The following is a 16,722-nucleotide window of genomic DNA, read 5'->3' as shown; positions in this document are numbered from 1 at the left end:
AGCCTCGGGCAGCCCCCAGGACCCTGGGCCCCCTGAGCGAGGGACTGTGGTGGCTGGGGCGCCAGGGAAGGGGACGCCTCAGGGACCCCCTTGCCCCCAACAGATATGCACGCACAGACACGGTCACTGGCACGTTCTGTCAGGGACACGGACACCCAGACCCAGACCCACACAGGCCGGGACCCTCACGCCGCCCTGTCCCTGCCACCCCCGCCTCACCTGAGCCTGCACGTAGTCCCAGGCCTCCTGCAGCCTGTCCTCGTGACCATCCTTGTAGTTCTGAATGAGCTTGGTCACGACGTTGCCCATCTCCTCCTTTAGCTGCAGAGCGGAGAACAAGATCAAGGGCAGATTTCCTGAAACCCGTGCGCCACCTGTGGTCACATCTACTCAGAAGGCCTCTCTCCTCACCCACCCCAACTCTAGGGACACGCTCTTGGCTTGAAGGCATTTCACTGTCCATTCCAACTACTTTCCTGGTACTTCCAGGGTGCCAACCGCCTGCTGGCCGCCACACTAAGCCCGGAGCGGTCAGGGCCAGCCACTCCCACCCTATGCTCTATTCAGCAGTCAGTGGCTGCAGGACCCTTTCAATGTGCATCTTTCCATGTCACTGCTGCAAACCCTCCAGTGGCCCCCTGGCCCTCTCGGGAAGAACTCCAGCATCATCCCCTCAGTGGCCCACAAGGCCCTACGTTGTTCGGCCCCTGCTCCTCCCAAACCCCCTTTCTTCTGCTCTCACTGCTTCTGCTTCGATTACACAGGTCTCCTTGCTGTCTTCCTGCCAGGCGCGCTCCTGCCCCAGGGCCTTTGCACTTATTATTCCCACCAGCTGTTTTTCCCCTTCTCCCAAATATTAACAAGGCTCACTCCTCCACCTCCTCCAGGGCTCTGCTTCAATGCCACCTCTTCAGAAAGGTCTTCCTAGATCACCCTATAGAACACATCCCTTCTCTATCCCCTCCACCCACCCCTCCCAGGCCCTCCTCGACCTGCAAGGGCAGGCAGGCAGGCTGTGTTTTCCTTCCTAGTGCTGTCGTCCCGTGCTCATTTGTTTTCAGGATTTATTATCTCTCCCCTTCACTGGGATGTCAGCTCCATGGGAGCAAGGGCTGTACCTGCTGAAGCCTGGCCGGAGTAGGAGTGGTGTGCCTGAATAGCGAATGGGCGTGTACTCTGTGACACGCCTCACACAAGGCTGGTACTCACACTCTCCCAACTAACTAATCCTCGTGCCTGCCAAGGCCCCACAAGATCCAGATCCTGACCGTCCTGATCCCCCTCCGTGCTTGGGAATTTGGGGTCCCTCGGTGACGGAGCGAGGCACCTGAACCCCACCAAGAAAACGGCGATTCGCAGAGAAGGCAGAGAAGGGGTGCAGGGGACAAACGGTTCAACCCCAAAGGCCCTTCAGCGGAGCTCCAAACAGAGGCTCGCAATTCGGCAGCTTTTCAGGAACAAGTCAGCTGTGCAAAGGGAGGCAAACCCGAAACCGGCTTTGAGAACTGAGAACAGGGAGGGCCCCAACTCCAGGTAGGAGTGGGGGGGGGGGAAGGGGGCAAGAGCCAGCCCCAGCCTGGCCCCGCCTGGCCTCTCCCGTGGACTTTGTTCCGGGGCCTTCCTGGCACATCAGCATGAAGAGGCTGGTCACAGCCTCCTGCTGTCACCACAGAACCCCAGGGCGAGGGGCCAGGGCGCCAAGGGGACGGCCGCAAACGTGCCCCTGGGTTCTGGGGAAAGGATTAGGATATGGGACAGGTACTTCCAGTCAGGGGTTTTCAGAGCCCAGCTCATAGTGCAGTGAGTGAGTTTCCGCGAGAACCCCACAGGAGGCTCTCACATAGCGCTCAGAGAACCCACATCCTCCGGATGGACCCACAGCCCTAGCTCCCGGTTTCCTGCCCACCCCCCCTCCAACCCTGGGAGACTAGCCTCCTCCCCAGGACGGATCTCTGCCCCCCACCTCCGCAACCCTGGGACCCTAGCCCCTCCCCAGGATGGCTCCCTGCCCCCCTCACTAACCCTAGGACACTAGCCCCCTCCCCAGGAGGGCTCTCTGCCCCTCTCCCTCTTGACACAACTCCCAGCATGGTACTTTTTAGTTTACTCCCCCCCCCCACCGGCCCCCGGCGAGCTTCACAGATTTGCAAAGCTTTCCTGTTGGTACTAATCACAACAACAACAGTGGCTAGCTTTTATCAAGTGCGTGCCCTGCACCAGCACTGTGCTAAGCACTTTGAGGGCATTGATTCATTTTAATCCTCAGGGCAGACCGGTCCCTCGTTTTCGGAGGTGCGGAAGGCGAGGCCCAGAAAGATTAAATAACTTGGCTGGGCTCACGCAGTCAACACGTGAAGAGCTGCTGGGATTTAGACCCAGACTTGTCTGATTCCCAGCCTAAGTGTTCACCCATTAAGCCCTGCCAGCACTTAAAACGCATGGCCAGACCCTGCAGTAGGTCAGGGCCGTGTCAAGGAGGGCCCAGAGAAGCTGAGTGGCCGGCCCCTGTCACACAGCTGGGGCCGGCTGCCTGCGGGTCTCGGGCCTTTGGGCCCTGACCGTCTGTTCTCCACCTCTTCTCCCCAGTGGGCAGAGGATCCCCGAGGCGAGGCGTGGCAAGCAGGGGGGTCCCCAGAGGCATTTGCATGGCGGGCTGCCTCTCCCACGGCTGTCCCACCTGCCTGCCCCAGCGACCTAGACTCTATTTATTCCCCAGCGTGGTTGCCACAGCAGCCCGGACTTCCCTATTTCAGTCCCTCTGAAATGAGAAAGTGATGGAAGCTGGGTGGTTTCCATCGAGGCTGGGTGGTTTCCATGGAAACACCACACCGTCCTGCAGCCCAGAAGGTAGCTGAAGGACATAGCCGGGCCTTAGGGGCCAGGGCGTGGGGCTGGTTCAGCCCGGAGCGGATGCCTGGGGGTCCTGAGGCCCAGGAAGCCCTGTTGGGAGCTCAGGGAGGTCACCTTGGCAACCAGGTAGTTCTCCTGGGACGCGATGGAACAGGGAGGGGGAGCGGGAAGATGCCCACTATCTCACCGCGCCCCTGCCTCCGCAACTTGTCCGCTCTGCACTGGATTCTCCCTTCTCGAAACGGTTACTTGCTTTCCTCAGGGGTAACCACCCCTCAATACGTCCACGGGGCTGGGAAGCTCTGTCCCTCCCCCCGCTGACGCGGGCAAGTCCCAAGCGGCCACACCCTGAGTAGAGTGAGTGGTTCAAGAACGAACGGGCTCGTTACCCGGGGGGGACCTTCTCTTTCCACGAGTCTGGCGGAATGAGGGCCTATGTTGCTGGCGGCCACCTCAGGCTCCCCTGGGGACGGCCTGCCTGAGAAGGGAGCCGATGGAGGAGACCAGGAGCGAGGGATGGAGAGGGACAGAGTCCTGGGATCCAGCCGAGCCTCCGGCCAGCTCCGGCCAGTTTGGGTTGTGGAACTATCTGTGCCGGCCGTGTAATCAGAGCCCAGTGCAAAACGAAAATGCGGGGCCCCTTGCTTCAAAATGAGTAAGAACTTTGGGGCGTCTGGGTGGCTCAGTCGGTTGAGCATCCGACTTTGGCTCAGATCACGATCTCATGTTCCTTGAGCTCGAGGCCCGCGTCGGGCTCTGTGCAGAGAGCTCGGAGCCTGGAGCCTGCTTTGGATTCTGTGTCTACCTCTCTCTCTCTCTCTCTCAAAAATAAAAACTAAAGAAAATGAAAAAACAAAAAAGCCTGCAGATACAGCAGATCTGAGGCATCATCCTGGGATCCCGATAGGAAACGCGGGCCCTTTGCAATGGTGAACTCAGAGGGGGAAGCCTGTTTGTTCCTAGTCCCCACCGCCTCCGTCTTTCCTGAAAGCCAGCCACAGTCTACACAAGCAGCTAGCCCAGAACTCCCCAGGCTCCCGTAGTTCCTTCGGGCAGAGTCTGAGTCAGGCACTGCCCTCCGCTGCCATGGAACCACACAGGCCCCAGCACCTGACAGGTATGCCAGTCTCCATCCCACTCTCTCCATGATTCCCTTCCAGAAGGGCAGCTTGGACGCCTTCTTCCCTTTCCCGAGAGGGAAGGGAAAGGCCACCTCTCTCTGTCCTGGCTCCAGCTGCCCACACCCAGGGCCGGTAGAAATCCAGCCCGGTGGACCAGGAAGTTTCCAGCACAGTGAGCAGGCATCTCACAGAACTGCATTGTCCTCAAGGAACCCGTCTTACCACCTGTACGTTAGGGTGTGGGCGCACTGGCTCTTCTGAGCTTCCTAGGTGGGAAAGAGGAGGTGGGGGAAGGGCATCACAGTTCTCCTGACCAGCCTCCCGGGGGAGCATCCAGCAGTGTGGCCCGGCCACTGTCACCACCTCTACCCCGCAGCTCCCACTCAGCCCACGCAAGCCCTCAGCCCCTAGGCCTTCTGTTCAAGCCCCCGGTGGAACCCACCGAAGCCCCGGTGGCCTCCCCCGTGCAGGTTGTGGGCAGGTTAGCAGTATGGCCTGCTTAAGCACGCCAAGGCCAGTGCCCGACATCCTGGCAAACAGTATGTTCACGTCCTTCCTCCTGACCCTCTCCCACTCTCCACTGCCTGCGGAGAACAAGTCAGGATCCCAGAGTGTCAGAGCTGGGAATGGCCCCAGACCACAGCTGAGACTCAGAGAGGCCGGGTAAATCGTCCGAGCCCACCCCAGAACACAGGGCCTCTGGAGCCCAGACCTGGGCTGTGTCCACTAAATAGGCTGGATAGTCAGATGAGGAAACAGCCAGAGGAAATCTTCACTCCCAAATCCCGGTGCCCACAGCTCTTGCTAATACTCAGGTTCCACCAATGGCAACAGGTACGGCCACCATTTACTGAGCCCTTACTAAGCATCAGTGAAGTTAATGACGGTGACAATCGCGGTAGACCCTTGCAACGGAGCCAGCAGATGTCTGCTCTGGGCGGGCACCACGCTATGCCCTTCCCACGCGGCGACAGTCTTCATCCTCAGCAGAGTGCTCTGAGGTGGCCCTTGGGGCCAGCGTGCCCTGGCACCGAGGGAGGTTCCACTTTTAGAAAGGGACTGGGGTTTGTGCCACACCCCGCGGTCTCTCCCATTCATAATTCCCGAGGGACTCCTAAATGGGGGGGGTAAACAGAGGCCACAAATAGCCTTGCTTCTGCTTAGGTTTGATTTTGCCACCAAATGGGCTGCAAGTGGCATTTTTTGCCTTTCAAAGTGGTTCTTGGGTTTCAGGATTGCAGATAAGGGGGGGGGGGGGTTGGTGGACACGCACGGTTACAGCTGGTTGACCTGCAAGGCGAGTGAGGCATAAGGAGGTGGGCGGAGTCACTTGCCGGGGGGGGGCCTCAGAGCAGGCATCACCACCCAGGCAGTTAGGTTGTGGACTTGAGGCCTTGGCCCCCACCCTATCCTATTTTATACACGTGTTGCAGCGTGTGCTCGCTTCAGCCCTGGGAGTGGGGGCCCAGCAGGCTTCCCCTCGATTTACAGATGCGGTAACCCAGGGCCTGAGAGGCCACGTGTCTTGCCCAAGGCTCCCAGCCTCCCGGTCGCTCCCCTGGGGACAGTGGCTGCTGAGAACTTGGGGCAGGAAGGACAAATGGCATCCCCGGAGACCTCTTCAGGGGGGGCCCGGTGGCTCGTCCTTCCCACCTGCCCGGGAGGCCTGGAGAGTGAGGGGAAGGATGGGCCCTTGCTTTTAAAAGGCCTCTTCCCTTCAGGCTCAGCAAGGCTCACCTCCCCAGCTGGACCTCATCTGCAGGAATAAACATCATCAAGGGCATGTTTAGTCTTCCACCGGGATTTACAATGTGCTGGGAAAGAAAAAATAAATCATTCGTTCCAACTCGGGGTGATAGAGTGGTGCCAGAACTTCCCCAGCAGAGCCAGGAAACATCCCTCTGCCTTCCAGGAGAAGAGGGGGGGTCAAGCTGAGGCAGGCTGGGACCCGGAGGCATGAGATGTGGAGCCTGAGGGGGGTGGGGTGCGGTAAGCAGGAGGCAGAGGGGTGTGACAGTCTGGACTGGAGTCGGGAGTCCCGATTCTCCAAACAGGCCTTGCTCTGGGGCTGTGGGACGCCTCTGAGGCATAGCTCCTGGTCACTGGCCAAGCAGAGATTATACCCGCCCACAGGGAGGCAGCCTACTGTAGCGGGAGGCATGGGCCTTGGGTCAGAGGGATCGGGATGGAATTCTCCACTCTGACGCATCCGAGTTATGTGTGGCTGTGTCTAAAAGTCATTTTGCTTTTCTCAGCCTCAGTTTCTTCAATTGGAAAATGCTTGTACAACTGAACCAAGTACCAAGTACCAAGTACTCAGCTCCTGGCATGTGCTTGTCATTCGATAGATGACGGTACATGGGTGCCATCTTTATTAACGTAGATGGGGAAACACACAGAGGATGAGAAAGGGACCGCTCAAAAACCTTATAGAGTCGACCAGCTTCTGAATCATAGGAACTCACTGGGGCCCTGTTTTTATTCACCCTGATTATAAGGTACCACGGACTGGGTCTCAGAGAAGCCCTGGGTGCCAAGAGGGCTGAAATGAAGACCGGGTCTCACGAGCTTTCACTGGAAAGAGTTTCCCTCCCTTAAACACTGCCTTCCTGTCTGATCGCCAAGCGAACTTCCTTTCATTTACCGAAACCACTATTTCCCCTTTTGCCTTGGCTGCCAGGAAGCTCAGCATTCAAGTTAGCCCTCAGCTACCATGAGCATCTCGTCCCCTGGCTTCAGGGACACTGGTTTTCCTCTTCCCATCTCTCTTCTTGATTTTAGTGACCCTGTGCCTGTGTTGGAATTCAGCTCTAAATCTCCGGAGAAACAGGCTGGGTGTGATTTATAAATAAGTAAGGCAGACTCAGGTAGGGACCACGGCAAAGCAAATTTCACCAATATGAACCCAGAAAGCGACCTGCCTGGGTTCAAATCCTGGCTCTGCCACTTACTAGCCGTGTGACCTTTGGTCACACTGCTTAATTTCTGTGCTCCCATGTCTCAAAACGAGGGTACCATGCCCACGATCTCCTAGGCCTTGTAGTGGGGAAAGCACAGTGACTGTCGTGTGCGTGCAGCAGCCAGTACCGGACCTGTTCTAGGCTCTGTTCGGTGTCAGTGGCTGATGATGGGTGAATGCTCTCTCACCTTCCTTGTAAGAGTGATTTGAGGCAACCTGACCTTCAAGTGGTAACAGGTGGGGGCCCGCTAGCCACCAGCTCTGCCTCCCCCATTGGTGGACAAGAACTGTAATGCTGGAGGAAGGCAGGGCCCCCAGGGTCAGCTGGGTCACAGGCCACGTGCAGTGGGTCTGGGGCGAGCTCTGGCTGAGAGTCCGGGAGTCTGTGCCCTCGCCTGGCCCGGCCACGGGCTGGCTGGGTGCCCTCGCCCTGCACCCGTAGGACGGGGATTCACACGCTACCCTGAGAGGGAGGGCATGGTGAGGATCAAAGAATGAAAGTCAAGTGGCCGGCCTTGTACTCACTATATGGTATGTGCTGAACCAACCGCAGGGATGCTGGTGATTCTAGTTACTATTATTGTTGCTCTGGCCACACCCACCCCTCTCAACACCTGCCTCCCCGTCTGCCAACATAACACAGTGCACAGATGCCACAGAACAAGACCATGTGGGAGAAGCTTCTAGAACATACCATGTGCACATAATAGGCGCTCCATAACCGGTAACTTTGACCGTCACAATCGACTGGCCCACCCCACAGCTATTCCCGGCTCCCTTCTCCTTTGTGCCTGTCTTTGAAGACCCCTTAAAGCCAGGGGTGCCTTTGCGACCCCATCTGGGGAAGGCTGTGGGAGCACTTACTTTGCCTTTGTCCCTTTCCCTTTCTTCTGGCTGCAGCAACACAGATGTTGTGCCTGGTGCTGTGGCAGCCGTCTTGTGACCGTGAGGTGAGTGCTGTCACATAGTGAGTGGCACGCACGGTCTTTGAGACTCCAAACCCGGCTTCTGGTTACGTCGATGGCAGACGTCTTTCGGGTTTGAGCCACAGTAAGCCTGCTTTTCTATTCCTTAAAGCTGAGTGCCTTCCCTGTGACACAAATGTTTTTGCTGACAGTCCCCTGCCTGGGCCTCATGGCATGACCTAGTACCTGCTGAGGTGCCTGACTAAGAACAAGGACAACCATGCCAAGCGCTGGGCCGGGTTTTACCAGAGTAATCTCACTGATTGCTCACCAGAACCTTGGGAGTTGAATGTATTATCGTCCTTAGTTCCCCAGTTTGCGGAAGGCGAGACGGGCACAGGGGCAAGCGGCTCGCCCACCGCCCCACAGCTACAAAGTGCTGGGGCACAGCTGCCGCGTTCAGGCCCTGCAGCAACTCTGCCCGAGACGGGAGATCGCAGGGACCGGAGGGCTGAGAGGCTGCCAGGCACCTCCTGGGTTAGTCTGGGACAACTCAGAGGGCCCCTGTCTCTCGCCCACCCCCGGGGCCCATCCCCGCCCAGCGGGGACCCGGGAGGCTGCTTACCTGGCCCATGTTGAAGTAGAAGAGGGCTCCAGCGGTCACCTGAGCGATGAGGATCAGGAGGAGGAAGGCAAAGTACTGGGGGACACAGAGCAGCACGGAGTCAGCCGGGCACCGCTACCAGGTGCCCCCCCCACTGCGCCCCCCTCGGCGGGCCAGCCGCACTCACCAGCCCCAGCAGGCAGCGGACCTCCTTGATGGCACCGATGCAGCCCAGGAAGCCCATGAACATGGTGACAGCCCCCACGCCGATGAAGACGGAGGCCCCCACCTTGAGCGAGCTGGAGGAGGTCTCTGGGGATGGAAAGAGGGGCGTTGAGTGCAGCCCGGGGGCGGCTCACCCTCTTGAAGCGCACCACCGTCAGTCCGTCAGTCCGGAGCAAAGCCCGCAGGTCTGGGCCCGCTCCTAACCGCCCCACCCTGGAGTCAGAGTGCTGGGGTCAGCCCCCACCCCAGGACCCGCTCCCTCCCCGCTTTGGGAGCTGCCTCCCTTGGATGTCCACGCCCTCTCATCGGTCCTAATCCCCAGCCCTGCTCTGATGCTCTCCTGGGCACTTAGGATTGCAAAGACTATGTTTTACTGATGTATCCTGCTCCTGGCCTACTGGCTCCGTGAAGGGGTGAGCCGGATGAGGGCAGGGACTTTGGTCCCCGTTGAACCCCCAGCTCCCCGAATACTGTCTAGTGCAGCAAAGAGCTACCTGAATGAATACCTGCTGAGTTAATGAACCGCGGACGGGCAGGTTCTGCTGGGGCCACAGACACTGAAGGCCTGCTTTCCTCCTTATCCCTGTCATAATAAACCCCAGCCTCTCCAGCCCACTCACTGCCCTCCAGAGCCTCACGCACACCGTCTCTAGCTCTGACATCATCCTGCCTGGTAGGCTGGGGCACGGCCACCTCACAGAGGCTCGGAGAGGCCCAGGGGCAAGCGCCGAGCTGGGGTGTGGAAAGCTGCACGCCCCCAATTCCACGCTCTTTCCCCTGACGCATGGGGCACACGTGCTGACGTAGGCGTGATGCTCGTTCATTCACTCGGCCAACAAATCTCCCAGGTGCCCGCCGCGTGCCAGACGTTGTGCTGGGCTGCTGGGGGTACAGACTGATGAGGTCCCGACACCGAGGAGCTGACCTCCAGTGGGCTGGGGCGTGGGGGGCCATAGGTAAAAAACAGTACAGATCTCTGGTTTGGGGGCAGGCCAAGAAGCCATGGAAGCCGGCTCAGGTAGAGAACCACGGGGCAGGGAGTGGGTTGGCTGGGTCGGGGAGGCCGGTCTGAGCAGCTGACATGTGAGCTGAGACCAGGATGGAGAAGTGACCTGGTGAAGACCTGAGGGGAAGGCATTCCAGGCCGTGGGAACAGCAAGGAGGAAGCAGTGGGCCTGACGTATTTGAAGGAGAGACAGAAGGCGAGGGTGTGAGTCTGGCAGTAATATGCGTGAGGCAGAGCGAGAGGGGCCTGATGGCATGAGACCCTCTTCAGGGAAAGAAGACCCTCTTCCTTCCCAAGAAGCCCATCACATCACTCGCGACAACAGGGCACAGCTCCTGCCCACCTCCAGCCTGCCGGCCTGGGATGCGCTCTACCCGAGGCCGTCACGCGCCTCCCATTGGCAGGGGCTGCGGACTCCTCCCACGACAGCCCCCGCACTCTCAGGGAGACAGCCGGGACAGGATGTTTCCAGAAACCTGGTGGGCAGCCTGGAGTGTATTAGTGTGGGTTCCTGGGTCTATCACAACTAACAGACTTCCCTGGGGACCACCTGGAATCTGGAAGTTTAACCTGCTCTCCTAATGACTCAGCCGTGGCCAGGGCTGACACAAGTGACCGTCAGCAGGGAGAACACTGGCCGGCTCTCTGGGGGACCTCGGAGAAGCTGAGATCCCCACCCTGGCCACCGAGGGAGTGTTAGTGCCCTTTAGAAAAAACTACAAAGCCGAAATGTGGGTGGATAGGAGGGCCTGATTCAGTTCCACTTCCTGGTCACAGACAGAGTGTTCTGGAGCTCCGGAAAAGCCCTGGACAGCCCACCCCATTCTCGGGGTGCCAGGGCTGGGTTGCCTCCGCCCAGTTCCTCACAGAAGCCCCCAGGCAGGTGGGCAGTGCCCCTGCTGTGGTGAGTGTAGGGGGCTCCGGGCACTGAACCAGTTTTCATTCTAGGCTCTCGGCAATCAGCACAGGCAGGGGGGAGGCCGTCAAGTGTCACTTTCTCTAAGCTTCCCGGGTTTGGGTTCCTCCCAGGGACACCTCCCAGAAAAAAGACACTGGCACTGCCTAGAATCCACTGTGTGCCAGCCAGAACAAGGCCCTTTATCCGAATCATCTGCTTAATTTCCACAACAGCCCGATGAGGGTAGATTTACATCCCGATTTGTCCCTACGAGCCTTGAAGCCCAGCGAGGCTAACAGGCGACCCAGGTGCCCAGGGCTGAGACCCCAACTCAGGTTCTCCTCCAGGAGGCTAGCCCAGATGTGGGGTCTCGGTTTCTCAGAATAGTTAGTGGACATCAGTCCCTGACCTCACCCACGGTCTCAGGCTGGCCCTGGTCTCAGCATCTGGACTTAGGAAGGGGACAAGTGGACATTCTGGGGTGGCCCTCCACTGTGCACAGCAGAAACATCTTGGTCTCACCAGGCCTGGCAGCTACCAGTGAGGTAGGAAGGGACCCAGGCCGGAAGGGACTGGGGCTCAAATCCCAGCTCTGCTGCTAACGGGCTCAGCCTGGGCAAGCCGTTCTCTGGCCTCTATTTCTTGCTCTGTGAAATGGAACGAAATCCTACTTCTTAAAGATGTTGTTATAAATGTAATCACTTGTGTAGGGTTTACTTTTCACCAGGAGCTGTTCTAAATGCTTTTCATGTATGGACTCACTGCATTTCTCACCATAACCTTGCAGTATATTCTATTATCCCCATTTTCCAGATAAAGAGGCACAGAGAGGTGAGGTAACTTGCCCAGGATTACCCAGCTAGTAAGTAAGCAGCAGAGACAGGATTCAAACCATGGCAGCCCAGCTCCAGAGTCTGTGCCCCTAACCACTGCACTTGCTTCCTCTCATTAAGGCATGAATGTGTGGGACCCTGCAGGACAGGGGCTTGGGGCTCCGGGAGCTCAGGACCCATGCCACCTGGTTCATATCCCAGCTCTGCCTCCTAGCTGTGTGTCCTTGGACAAGTTACTTCCCCTTCCTGTGCCTCAGTTTCCCCCACTGTAAGATGTAACGCCTCGCCCCGTGCACCCACGGTTAGGTAAGGGAAGAGCTATGTCACGCAGGCCAGGGACACAGGTCCCAGCTCTGAGCCTCACTTTGTGTGTGATTCTTAGTAAGTCTTTTTCCTCTGGTAGGTTAGTGTTTACAAGCCCTGGCTGGGGAAGCACCTGGGGAGCTTTTTCAAAACCATAGTACTCCAGGCCCCCACCCACACATCAATGGAGTCAGATCCCTGGGGGCCCTTGTATTTGTGAAAACATTCCAGGTGCCCCTAGGGGACCTCTAAATTCTGGCAGCTCCAGAGTCTGAGAACTGATATGCGAGGAGGCGGGAGAAGTGGCAGGAGGTTCCTGGAGCCTGGGGCCTGGGGCAAGGTGCAGAGGGCAGGGGCCGGACCTTAGACTCTGCCCCATGGCGTAGTGCCTGCTGGGTGTAGGCCACGGCCAGGAAGTGGGGAGCCTGGGCCTCATCAGGGCCCATGGAGGGTGGGCACGGGGAGCGTGGGCACCCCGCCGGGGCGGGAAATGCAGACCCTAGCCCCAGAATGGGGGTACAGTCTGCAACCCCTCAGGGAGAGGCCAGACTACCAGCCCCAGGCCACATCGGATGTGGCTGGACGGGGGATCGTCCTTGCTTCCTTTCAGGTCTGAGAGGCGGCCTAGCCCCCTGGGGCCACGGTGACAGGTGTGGCCTCTCCATCACCCATCCTAGCCTGGTTCCGCTTTATTCAAATCAAGCAGCTGTCATGGGCCTGAGTCCAAACCTGCTGCCTCAGCAGCAGCTGGGAGGGAAGCGAGCCAAGGATGCACTCACTGATGGGAGTGCTACTCGGGGGCCCTCGGCCGTGCCTCCCTTCCACCTCAGGGCAGCCATGAGATCAGGGCAGCAAGCCTGGCAGGCTTCCTGGAGGAGGCTGTGTGTGTGTGTGTGTGTGTGTGTGTGTGTGTGTAGACCTGGAAGGTCTTGTGCCTTGGGCTTCTCTCCTCCTGCTTCAACAGTGAGAGAAGGGGCCTCCCTGCTGTGGTTCCCCTACCATGGGCAGCGGTCAGGACCAAAGCTCTCGGGGTTCGAATCTCACACCTGTCACTCGAAGCTAAGTGAACTTGAGCCAGGGACATCACTCCTCTGAGCCTCCTTTCTTCATTTGCAAGGCAGCAACAGAAGAGTCCCTACCTCACGGGGCTCTTGAGGGACTAAGGCAATTGTCATGTGTAAAACGTTTGGCCCCCTGCCTGGCGCATAAGGAACACAAACAACGATTGCTGTGCCCGGTGGTTTCCTCCTCAGCCCACAGGCCCCAACAGTCTGACTGGCACCAGGCACATAGTAGGCACGTCACCAAATCCTGACAATCCGTCTTTCCCGGCCTTTCCTCCATCTACCAAAACTGACTGGGGAGGGACTGTTGCCCACATTTTGCTGAGCCGGCAAATGGAGGGAAGGAGAATATAAGAGGCTTTCTCAAGGTCAGGGCTGAGGGAAGGGCCGGGAATGGGAGAGCAAGCCTCCCTCAACCCCCCACTGTTCTCCAGACAACAGCAGCTTTGTTTAGGGAGGGAGAGAAAATTCCTTCTGAAAACCCCTGCAGAGGGGGCCCAGGGCAGAGTGCTCAGCACAGGACTTGGGCCAGGCCCTGAGGGCAGCTGGAAAAGGGACCCGCTTTGAGGCTCAAGTCCTCCTGCGATGGCCCTGCCTGCTGCCCCGGACCGCCACTCCAGAGCCAGCCGGGCAGGGGGATCAGAGGGGTCCTTACGCAGCACAGAGATGAAACTGCTCCTGTCGGCCAGGATCCACACCCCGAAACCCAGGATCACCGCGCCCAGGATCTGGAAAGAGAGGGTGCAGTCAATGGGGGCCTCTGAGGGCCCTGCGGGCTGCCCCTGCAGCCAGGCCAGGAGGACACGGCGGGGGGGAAGGGCGGGGACACCACCTCCATCCCCGCCCCAGCCCAGGGATGTCAGGGTGGCCTCAGGCCCTGCACCCCAAGTCCCGGTGCACCCCAGCCATCCAGACAGCAGGGCCTGCCTCCAGTCTCCCCCACCGCAGGCCCATGGGTGGTTAAACCAAGTCAATCAGCCTCCCCCCAGGGATGCCCTCCTGCTTTACCTCCTGGCTCTTCCCCAGGGCCATCCCCCCCCCTCCCCCAGCCCATCTCAGGGGCCACAAACATCCCAAACCACCTCTGGGGAAAACCCTGTACGGACTTGAACATCAAGGCCCACTTGCCACTTGCCCCTCGGAGCTCGGCTTCCACAGGAGCCCTCCTGACTCCCCCCAAGGCCGGCCAAGGGGCCCCTACTCTGTGGCAACCACTCCTGCACCCTTCTGAACAGCCATTCCCGCTGGCTTTATTTTCTTTTATTTTTTCAATGTTAACTTACTTATTTTGAGAGACAGAAAGCGTGCCTCCACACGAGAGTGGGGGAGGGGCAGAGAGAGAGAGAGAGAGAGAGAGAGAGAGAGAGAGAGAATATCTCAGACAGGCTCCACACTGTCAGCAGACTCCCAGCTGAATCCCACAAACCCGTGAGATCATGACCTGAGCCGAAATCTCTAGATGGAAGTTCAAACCAGCGGACTGAGCCACCCAGGCGCCCCTCCTACTGGCTTTAACCAGCTGTGTATGTCCTTCTCAGGCTACACGGTGAGCTCCCTGAGGGCAGGGCTGGGCTGTATGCAGCTCTGTATGCCCAGGGCGCCTATCTCACCAGGTGCTGAGTGCTCAGGAAATGAACGAATGAGGAACCCACTGTAAAGGCAGGAGTAGAAAGGTAAACCTGGGGAGAATGGGTGGCATAGGCCCAGGGATTCCCTGCCTCACACCAGGGTGGCCCCCAACCTGAGCCCACTCCCCAGGTGGGACCCCAGCGGAGGCTCACATCCCCCCAAGCCAGCTAAGGCTGGGGAAGTGCCTGTAGTCGGGGCAAGAGCACAGGTTCCCTTTGGGAGCAGAGGACCCTGCATCACCCCCCAATGCTGGCCTTCACCTGGGGTCTGGCCTGAGCCCACCTGAGGGTCCTAGCGTGCCACCTCCCGCCTCCATCACAGGCCCTGGGCTCCCCGCTCAGCCATCAGGTCCTAAGCTGCGAGGCCAGCAGCTGCTGATTGAGCCTCAGCGTGGGGTGAGCACCACAGCCCACGGGGCTTGAACAGCCTTGCTGTGCTGTCATTAAAGCCGGAGCCAGGACCACAGTAAGGAAAACGGGGTGCTTGCCTTGGGCATAAAAATTAAGAGGACACACACACACACACACACACACACAAAGCCCAAGATAAGAATTTGCAGCAATTACTTTTAAAAACCAAAATTCATTTTAAAAATCTATGATGAATGAATGGGGCGCCTGGGTGGCTCAGTCGGTTAAGCGCCCGACTTCAGCTCAGGTCATGATCTCGCGGTCCATGAGTTCAAGCCCCGCGTCGGGCTCTGTGCTGACAGCTTGGAGCCTGGAGCCTGTTTCAGATTCTGTCTCGCTCTCTCTCTGACCCTCCCCCCATTCATGCTCTGTCTCTGTCTCAAAAATAAATAAACGTTAAAAAAAAAATTAAAAAAAAAATAAAAATCTATGATGAACAAAATATCAAACTTTTAAATAAAGGCAGGATCGGTACCAGTGATGTTTTTCCTTCTGAAAAGAGCAGAGCCCTGAGAGGGCACAGCGCGGGGCTATTTCTCGTCCCCAAGTGAGTGCCTCACGCACCTTGCCCTAGTCTTGACCCCCTTAGAGACAGTAGCAGCTGATGGCAACCCTACATTTGTCCCCCAGTGTCTCCCAGCAGGTCATGAGTCCCCTCCTCCCTCCTTGCCAGATGGGCCCTGTTACTGTCATTTTGCAGATGGGGAAACTGACGCCCCGATTTGCCAGAGGTGGCCCATTCCTCCCATCAGGGGCTGAAAGCCGGGTCTATTACTCTAGGCCAGATGGTGGCCTCAGCAGGGATACCCGGGGTCTGTCCTGGGTCTTCACCTGGAAAGCCAGCCTCTGGGGACAGTGAGGCTACTGGGACCCTGCTGAGCCGGAGGGTTCGAGTCAGGTGGGGGTGCCTCGGACTATATAGCTTGCTGGGAGGAAGCAGGACTTTACAGAACTTGGGAGTTCGGTTCCCAAAGACTCCTGAGGCCCTGCCCACCCCAACTCTGCCCCTCACAGCACAGCTGGCCGATGGCCAGGCGTCAGGCCCACAGTCTGCTCCTGTGCACCTCTGACCCGTATGGCATAGCCCCTGACTTGCTCACTCCCTACACTCACAGGGCAGGGCAGAAAACTCCCTGTGGGCAAACATAATCCCAAGTAGGTCAAAATCCAGGACTTCCCAGCTAACTTCCTCGGCTCGCCTCAAGACACCCAAAAAGGAAGTCCCCGGCACTCATCCATTCAGCCCCGTGTGGGTCTGATGTCCAAAGACTGACATCTGTGTGGCCGGACCAGCCGCCAGGCTGTGAGTCAGCCAGGAACAGCCCCAGCCAGGCAGCCAACCAGAATGGGGGAGGCACCCTGGCACTCTCTTTCTCTGTGAACCAAGGCTGAGACCATGGGGCACCCCCACCTTAACCGACAACACCCAGCACCCCAGGTCCACCAGGATCTCCCCTCAGGGCTCAGCCGGGAGCCAGGACCCTTATAGCAACGGCTTCCCCCAGAACAGTACGGCATCAGCAAGCGGCTTCTGGGTTTCTGTGAACCTAAGAAAAGCTGACTGGGCAATTTTCTGGGAAGCCCGGGGTCAGCAGGGAGCGTAGGCAAGGAGGAACACGTGTACACGTATGCATATGCGAACACACACAGCAGCCAGAGCGACTCTTCCAAACCACAAGTCTGATCACGTAACTACTTCCCACCATGCACCAAATAAAACCAGAATCCTTCCTGGAAGGCTTGCAAGGCCCACACCCCGGAAAGCCCCACTCTGCCCCCCGCACCCATACGGGACTTATGCAGAAGCCCGGACTCCTCTCTCCCCACCCCCCACACATAACTCCAGGGAGCTGTAGCTGGCCATCCTGACAAGGTCAAGTGCACTAATACCACCTCTCCTGGGGGCCACATCCTT

The 16,722-nt window shown here is 58.4% G+C and overlaps 1 protein-coding gene across 4 annotated transcripts in view; it reads right to left on the bottom strand.

Annotated features, from left to right (window-relative positions):
* Positions 1-16,722, bottom strand: part of CD82 (CD82 molecule) — a 48,944-nt gene that overhangs the window by 3,824 nt on the left and 28,398 nt on the right. For all 4 annotated transcript variants that reach the window (XM_043581013.1, XM_043581016.1, XM_043581015.1 and 1 more), the window contains 4 exons: positions 13,424-13,496; positions 8,627-8,751; positions 8,461-8,535; positions 220-321 (listed from right to left, as the gene is read on the bottom strand). In XM_043581013.1, coding sequence (XP_043436948.1) covers positions 220-321; positions 8,461-8,535; positions 8,627-8,751; positions 13,424-13,496 — 375 coding nt within the window. The remainder of the gene's footprint in view (positions 1-219; positions 322-8,460; positions 8,536-8,626; positions 8,752-13,423; positions 13,497-16,722) is intronic.

Source organism: Prionailurus bengalensis, chromosome D1 (assembly GCF_016509475.1).
Source record: "Prionailurus bengalensis isolate Pbe53 chromosome D1, Fcat_Pben_1.1_paternal_pri, whole genome shotgun sequence".
Lineage (NCBI taxonomy): Eukaryota > Metazoa > Chordata > Mammalia > Carnivora > Felidae > Prionailurus > Prionailurus bengalensis.
Note: the sequence above shows the minus strand (reverse complement) of the source record. Positions and strands in the feature narration are given on the sequence as shown.